Source organism: Austrofundulus limnaeus, unplaced genomic scaffold, assembly GCF_001266775.1.
Source record: "Austrofundulus limnaeus strain Quisiro unplaced genomic scaffold, Austrofundulus_limnaeus-1.0 Scaffold97, whole genome shotgun sequence".
Lineage (NCBI taxonomy): Eukaryota > Metazoa > Chordata > Actinopteri > Cyprinodontiformes > Rivulidae > Austrofundulus > Austrofundulus limnaeus.
This window is the reverse complement of record NW_013952499.1, coordinates 1,616,984-1,624,429: the sequence shown is the minus strand read 5'-3', so window position 1 is coordinate 1,624,429 and position 7,446 is coordinate 1,616,984. Positions and strand designations below refer to the sequence as shown.

Sequence of the window (7,446 nt, the reverse complement as noted above, 5' to 3'; positions counted from 1 at the left end):
TCTTAAGGCACCCTCGGGGCAGGAGCTGGCTCGCCTCTGATCAGTCAGGGAACTGATGTCGGCTCGCTTCATTGGCAAACAGGTGTTTTTCCAGGTAACTTTCGTCTGTTTCAGTCCAAGCCAGAAAAATTCAAGCCGTATCCGGTTCCTCTTTACAAAATAAAATCTCCCCTCGGGAGTTAAAAACACACTCATGAGGCTCAGCCTCAGGTTGAGACCACCGACAGGCGTGCCGGGTCCCTGGCTGTGAAGTCTTCCCTAATTAGCTCATGGGATCAGACTTTAAGCCAAACAGGTTTCTCCGGAGAGAATCCCAGCTGTYTTCCTAGGTTGGAATCAGGAAGAAGAGTGTGTCGCTCAAAGCCGTCCGGGTTAGTAAAAGAAACGGATAAACTTTGGTTCCGCCCTCAGGCTTGGAGATGAGTCAGAGAAAGGAAGATAAAGATTTGCCAGCCGGTGCCAGCCCAAGGTTAAAATTCTGTGGTTGTTCAACAGCATATAACCTCTTTTCAGCTTTCTTCTGATAGACCGAGAAATCACTGCAAAAAATTTAATGATGATTAACATTTCTGTTTTATAATCAGTTCTGAACCGTTCTGTTAGTCCAGATAAATGAAAGATTTTCTCAGGAAAAATCCAGTTATATTACTGTGTTCACAGTAAAATAAAAACAGTGATTTACATGAAAACATAATCAGATTCTCTGTGATTTTTTTATACGATTATTAATCCTTAAGGCACGATAAAAGAAAAGAAGTGGTTCCACTTTTCCTGTGACATTCATTGTCATGATTTAACAAATGCATAAACATTCTTAAACAACAAATGAATCACGAACAGAAGAGATTGTTCTGTCCATTATCTGATTAAGAGAACTGAGGGGTTCTCTTCCACGGTTAGAATGACCTGTCATGGCCTAACTGGAGTTCAGTTTGTGACAGAGTTCCTGTAAAACAAGATTTACTGCCTCTCCGAGGCAGTAAATCTTGTTTCTTCACTCGGGGTGACCCCTACAGTCAATAATGTGTATACAAATTGAAAAGTTTCTCGCAAATAACTAATGATGATTAATGATTGTATAATTTAACATTAAACTTACTCAAAGTCTGAAACTTACACTGCAAGATAAGTTAACCCAAACTTTTAACATATTTTACTTCACTTGATCTGGGATCCATTTCTCAAAGAGCTGCAAACAAGATCGTTCAAATCTCAAGTTTTATTCTAAAACAGATTCTCTCCTACATAAATATACATTCAGATCAGAGGAAATACAGTCAAGTTCTGGCCTGAGTAACAAGTTAAACTTGGTGCATAGAGAGGGCACTGGTAAAGCCTGTTTATCAACAGGGAATAAGCTGCAGATTATTGCTCAGCTGTCAGGAAGTCAAACCGACATCTTCACGGTTTATTTTCCGGTTTGTTTCTGTCTTTGCTTTGGGACTTCAGGATCTTTTCCACTGAAGCGTAGCCCTGCACCGCGAACTCGTAAACGGAGTCTCCGGTTGACTTGGCGACGGCGGCCGCCTGCTCCGGGTAGTACAGGGAGGCCGCCACGGCCACGAAGCCCGCCGGGTACAGGAGTTTCTTCACCCTGGAGCCTCTGGCGAGAAACAATCCGAGGACTCCCGCGAAGCCGATGATTCCCGCCCGAGGGTAAAAGTCCTTGGGAGGGTTCTGCAGGTAGCCGTAGGTGTCATTCCCGAACTGGACGACGTTCTGAACTTTGGGTTTGATTTGTCCGTACGCGCCCTGACACCAAGACGTGTACGGCTCCGCTAGCTTCCTGAGGGTGGCGACACGCTCCTCCACCTGACCCGCTTCGAGCTCCGCATGTCGAAGGTTCTGCTGCGGAGCGGCGTACACGGACAGTTCGTCCAGGTTTAACGACGTCGCGGCCTTTTGTTCTCCGTCACCGGCCGGTTCGGCCGCGAAGACGGCGAACGGCTGCAGACGCGGAGCTCCCGGCATGGCTGGCTGACTGTCACCTTGACCGATTCCTCTAAAAGCCATTCATTTACTACGGTGGCCGTAAAGGGACACGCCTCAAGACGCCGCCTCTAAATCACGAAAGTCGCTGCTTTTATTTTATTATAATAACGTATTAACAGAGTTGTAAAGTAATTAAGTACAAATACTTTGTTACTGTACTTAGGTAGAATCTTTAGATGTATGTACTTTACTTGAGTAATTATTTTTCGGCCTACTTTTTACTTGTACTTCTTATTTTCACACAGTAATCTGTACTTTACTTTTTACATGAAAAAAGGCAAGAAGTACAAAATCGTTACTTTTATTTAATTTTTGCTTGTTTTCATCCCAGCTTGTTATTGTAAAAAAATAAATAAATACTATCCATATAAAYTGTGCCTCCTAGATAGAGTGAATTTAATTGTGGTTGAATGAGAAGTATAAATATATAAAATTTATTAGTTTGTACACAAACAGATCATGTCACACTCCAGCAGGACATAAACATTAAAATAAAAGGACTGTACTTAAGAAGTATTTGTATTTCATGAATTATCTTCTTCCATTTGGCCGCAGCCCTCAGATAGATTTTCATTTTGGGGAAAAGCTTTGTGCAGCCTTGATATATGTATATAAACTGAAACAGCTGGACTAGTGCATCCTAAATTGAACAGAAATTATTTTAATACGATATACTGTAGTCATTTCTGCATTTTTTTTTTCGGAGGGAGATCACCTCCTAATGTTTTTACAGAAAATATTACTGCTCATTTTAAACCAATACTTTTACTTTTAATACTTAAGTACAAAAATATATCAGATACTTTAAGACCTTTATCCTAAAGGAGACTTTAACTTTTACCAAAGTAATTTTATTGGTAAAATACTTATAGTTTTACCTACTGAAGTATTGCTTTCTGCATATTAATTTATAATATTTAAATTTAAGGCAACTAAATTTATAGTTTTCCCTTTTGGAGCATATATGGCAAGTTTACCTTTAAATAGGTTGGCTACACTGTAATTTATTTATTTATTTATTTGTGTGTTTGTTTGATTAATCAAACAAAGTGTTTTTTTATTATTGTTTATTACACTCGTGATAGCACGTTTTGTAGCTAAACTTCAGTAAATCAGCTGCCAACTTCCGTATTTTCTTTTCGACGTCATCGTTGCCATGACAGCCAGAACGCCTCCTCGTCTCCATGGAGAGGGAAACAAACCCACAGCAGCAGTTCTGCTAACGCTAGCTAGCCGTTTGTCTTCAGGCTGTAACCTTTCATAGACATCTCATTTGCACCTGCTGCAGTTTATTTTTCAACCTCAGTGTAATTGTGAAGTTTTCTGAATGGAGTGTGCTGGAGGGTCATCGGTCCTGAACCTTGAGGCTCTGTCTGAACTGTTATCCAAACAACAGGAGGAGGAAGAGGATGAAGACTGGAAAGTGAGATTTACACACACATAGGACAGTGTATGAATATTAAAGCAGCTTTATTTTGTGTGCTTGGCTTGTTTTAGTGAGATAAAAGCTGCTATATTTGAATTCTTGCATTTCAGCAGAGTGTCAGCGCCTGTGCACAAATGGGTCCTGGACACATCGGTCACCCACCCAAACATGACGCAGAAGGTGACTGTTTCTCCAGTAAATGTTTGCTTAACAATGAAGCACCATTTTGATGAAGCACATTTACTCTCAGTGTCCAGCGCCGACTCAAAGAGGAGCAGCAAAGACATCTGGAGTGAGGAAGAGGTGGCTGAAGGCTCCCAGTATGAAGATCTGACAGACCCACGACCACAGCCTGAGTAAGACAAACACAGTCTGAACTGAAATGAAGGCAGGCCCTCACTGAGCTAAAAACAAAGGGACAAAAAAGTCATTATTTTTTTATTCTTGGTCTATGAGGTGCATTTATTGTCTGTGTGCAGATATGAAATTATCCTGAAGCAGAGCGTGAAACCTGAGGATCTGTTCTTGGGTTTGAGCAGGAAGGACCCATCGTCAATGTGCTGCGAGGCCATGCTGGTAATTTAACAAACATCACACGGTATTTTTGTACTTTCAGGTGTTTGAGGCTAGATCGGTGGTTCCCAAACTTTTTATCTTCTGACCCACAAAATATTCATGGCAAAAACTTGTGACCCCAAATATTACTAATCTGAGTACACAAACTTCATTAATAACCTTAAAAACACAGGCTTTTTGACAATCTAAACAGCTTGTACACAAATATAAATACTTTTTTAGACTTATTTTCTGTTTTTGTAATAATTAGGGAAAATATTACATCAGCAATTGATTTATTACTCTTTAAACTGATTTCTGGAGATTATCCAAGGTGCTTCATGACCCATAATTGGGTCCCAAGCCCAACTTTGGGAACCAAAGTGCACTGGTTCCCAAACTTTTCAGCTTTTGACCCACACAAAACATGGGCTTAGTAACAATATTTCTAATACTACATTTATCCATTTTAAATATACTAACCTCACTCCTTTGTAACAACTAAGGCAAAATATGTGATTAATGAAAATCTTTTCAGGACCCCACCTTGATGTTTTGGGACCCAATCCGACCCCAAATTTGGGAAACACCAGATCATAAAGTCTTAGGCTTTTGCAAAAACACCAACAAAAGTTTCAATCTTCTCAGGTGAAAATAAAGCTACCAGAGACAAAAGCAACAGATGTCTTCTTGGATGTAAAAGAGACGTTCCTTGACCTGCGGACGACAAAATAGTAAGAGAAAAACTCTGAAAAAGCTTTTAATTTTTTCATATTTGCTAATTTAATGACAGAGCAGCTCCTCAGCCCTCCAGACGTTACACTTTGATCAAATATTCTTATTGTGAMCTGAGCTTTGATTTCTGTTCCTTTCAGCTCTTAACATCCTTCTGAAACACTTCATGTGCCCTCCTTGTCTGGTTAACGTGCCTTTTATCCTGTCCTCAGCAAACTGGGCCTCCATTTGCCTCACTCCGTTCACAGTCAAGAGGGCAAGGCACGCTTCTTTAGTGAGCAGGAGGAACTGGAGGTGACGCTACCGATGAAGAGACCCATGGACTTTATTAACATGCAGTGAGAGAGATAAAAACAAGCCGTATGACACAAAACTGTTTAAAGTTCATGCTTTGTCTTGCTCCAGCCCCCCTAAAATAGGCCTAGTGACGCCACTGGTTAAAATAAAAGTTACATGAAGCGTTGATAGATCAGAAAGCATTCCTTGCGAATTCATCATGCTGCATTTTTTGTTTTTGCTTTTCTCTGAATTGTTTTGTAAAGAGACCCTATAACCTAAGTTTTTGATTATACTGTATCTCATTGGAATATCCTGGTTTGTGCAGTGTTTTTTTTTTTCAGCCTAAATAAATAGATTGTAACAAGTTGCACATTATTTGCATCATGCAGCCTCATTTAAAAGCCTGAGGATGAAAGTTGAAACTGATTTTTTTATCATGTTATTTAGACCCAGCGCTGGTTTATCTTCTGGGTTGGGCAGTAATTCATGTTTCAGTTTTCTGCAGACTACAAGCACAAACATGATAATATCATATCTAATGTTTTCACTTAAGGGAGCATTAGTGCGGCACCCCCCCGCGGGGCACAGTTACCGCAGCAGCCGGTTGATGGGTGGTGTGGTCACGTGACTCCACCCCTTCGTTTCCGACACAACAATACAACAACGGTGTCGGTCTGCAAACCGCTCCTCTCTCCCTCCTCCTACGCCTCTCTCTCTCTCGGTATGGCGGACGGCGAGAGGTCCCCGTTGCTGTCGGATTTGGGAGACGGCGCTCTCGGCAGCGGTAACGGCGGACTTTCTCCCGGCTCGGGGCCGTACGGCGTGCCCAACAAACCCCAGAGTGAGTACCATCAATGCTGGAGTCTCTCTCTCATCCCGATCCGACCCCAGCCTGAGCTAGCTAGCCTCCACTGACTGGACACTCTCTTTAGCCTGCTAGCTCCGCTGTGTCGGGGGCATGATGTCAGCGTGTTTTGGGTGTACCTCAGCAGAATATTATGTAAATACGTTTGATATTTACTCATAAACACACCCAGTTGGGAAATTTAGCAGCACCACATTAGTTGAAGCTTAGCTATGCTAACGTGCTAATGCTAGCAGCCGTAGAATTAGCTATTAGCGCCCGACAAAACTAAAGGCTTTGCTTACGCAGCTGTCAGTATTATCAAACTATATGCTTTTAGTGTGTATTTGTGCTTAGTGCTGYAACAGGTTAGACAAGTATAAGGTTTGGCATCCGAAGCACTTGATTTGATTGACATATGTTGGAAAGAAAGTCACTACGGATGCTGCGAGGGATGCTGCAAGAGATGCGACCAGTGATAAGATCGCGTTAAATTGCTTGAGAGATTAGCTTCAGTTCTGTGTTTCCCCCTCACACAGCCCTCCCTAAGCACAAGCAGCAGAGCAGACAGCTTTTCATGTGGATAAAGATTTGTAGATTAAGCTGTCCCACACGTTGTGGTTTAACTCAAATACTGAGACTCTCATGTTGAAACCAACCCTGATCTGCATTCCACGAGTGTTTTTCTTATAAAGCTCCTTTCTGCGGAGCTCCACACCAAATCTTATTAACTTGTTTGCTTTAATAGGTTATTTGCCATGAGAATTGAGTCTTTTTCTCCAAACCGTTGCCCCCCTTGTGACCCTAAACAATTCCACATTTGTCACTTCGCTCCTGTCATATTCTGTATTATTTTCTCTCCGTCCCGTTCAGGCTTCCCCCCCTTTCCCAGCTCCAGTCAGCCCTCTGTGCTCCTAGGAGAGGACCCTCCGCCGTTGTCCCCTCTCACCTCCCCGGAGAGTGGGAATGCACCCGTTATCAGCTGCAGGGTGTGTCAGAGCCTCATCTCGGTGGAGGGCAAGACGCACCAGCATGTGGTGAAGTGTGGCGTTTGCAACGAAGCTACGGTGAGTTCCCGGGGACAACCTGTTGATAGAAATGTGCAGAAGCCTCGAATGAGTAAAATAGAAACGGCRAGGCTAAAAGCAAAACAATCTCTGCTGCAAAAATTCATTATTAATTTCACTTTATCGCAGATTTATAAACCTGATAGCTGTTGATGCAAACACATTAGTATCTATGCTCTAGGCTCAGTGGTAAAAATCAGTKTGCCATTAGGCATTTTTTAGAAAATATCTGTTACATGACAAGTATATGGCTGATAGATGAATGGTTGTAACTTTCTGGACAGACTGGGTCCACCTGCCAGTATGATTCTCTCCTGTTGGCTGATCTTTATTTTCTGGATCTCCTCTATTTAATTCATCCTAACCCGTAACGCTAATGAGGATTTTTTTTTCTTAAAGTTTGATCTATTTTCCTTTGTTCATAAAACCATGTTTGTTTTAACTGCTAGAATAGAAACAGCCTTTTTTGTCCCCCGTGGGGAAATTCAGGTGTAATAGCAGCAGCAGATACTGTACATACATAATCCATAGAAACAGTAAATTGCTAA

The 7,446-nt window shown here is 41.8% G+C and overlaps 3 protein-coding genes across 4 annotated transcripts in view; 2 read left to right on the top strand and 1 right to left on the bottom strand.

Moving 5' to 3' along the window:
- Positions 1-1,200: 1,200 nt before the first annotated feature.
- LOC106520804 (apolipoprotein O) lies at positions 1,201-2,097 on the bottom strand. Its single transcript, XM_014013061.1, has one exon. The coding sequence runs from the start codon at positions 2,011-2,013 to the stop codon at positions 1,402-1,404; it is 612 nt and encodes a 203-aa protein (XP_013868515.1). The 5' UTR covers positions 2,014-2,097; the 3' UTR covers positions 1,201-1,401.
- A 1,057-nt stretch (positions 2,098-3,154) lies between these two features.
- dnaaf6 (dynein axonemal assembly factor 6) lies at positions 3,155-5,362 on the top strand. Of its 2 annotated transcripts, none has more exons than XM_014013060.1 (6): positions 3,155-3,415; positions 3,532-3,598; positions 3,669-3,774; positions 3,898-3,994; positions 4,622-4,707; positions 4,921-5,362. In XM_014013060.1, exons 1-6 carry the CDS (start codon positions 3,320-3,322, stop codon positions 5,048-5,050), a joined length of 582 nt encoding a protein of 193 aa, XP_013868514.1. In that variant the 5' UTR covers positions 3,155-3,319; the 3' UTR covers positions 5,051-5,362. The 2 variants fall into 2 exon arrangements, with proteins under 2 accessions (XP_013868514.1, XP_013868513.1); XM_014013059.1 differs by having other exon boundaries at positions 3,163-3,415; positions 3,529-3,598.
- A 212-nt stretch (positions 5,363-5,574) lies between these two features.
- Positions 5,575-7,446, top strand: part of pip4p1a (phosphatidylinositol-4,5-bisphosphate 4-phosphatase 1a) — an 18,014-nt gene continuing 16,142 nt past the window's right edge. The window contains exons 1-2 of the mRNA XM_014013058.1: positions 5,575-5,828; positions 6,705-6,898. Coding sequence (XP_013868512.1) covers positions 5,711-5,828; positions 6,705-6,898 — 312 coding nt within the window. The 5' untranslated portion in view covers positions 5,575-5,710. The remainder of the gene's footprint in view (positions 5,829-6,704; positions 6,899-7,446) is intronic.

Coding starts and splice junctions, on each gene's coding strand:
- LOC106520804 (XM_014013061.1), bottom strand. CDS start 2,013: ATGGCTTTTAGAGGAATCGGTCAAGGTGACAGTCAGCCAGCCATGCCG.
- dnaaf6 (XM_014013059.1), top strand. CDS start 3,320: ATGGAGTGTGCTGGAGGGTCATCGGTCCTGAACCTTGAGGCTCTGTCT. Junction 3,995..4,621: donor TGTGCTGCGAGGCCATGCTG/GTAATTTAACAA, acceptor CAATCTTCTCAG/GTGAAAATAAAGCTACCAGA. Junction 4,708..4,920: donor GACCTGCGGACGACAAAATA/GTAAGAGAAAAA, acceptor TCCTGTCCTCAG/CAAACTGGGCCTCCATTTGC.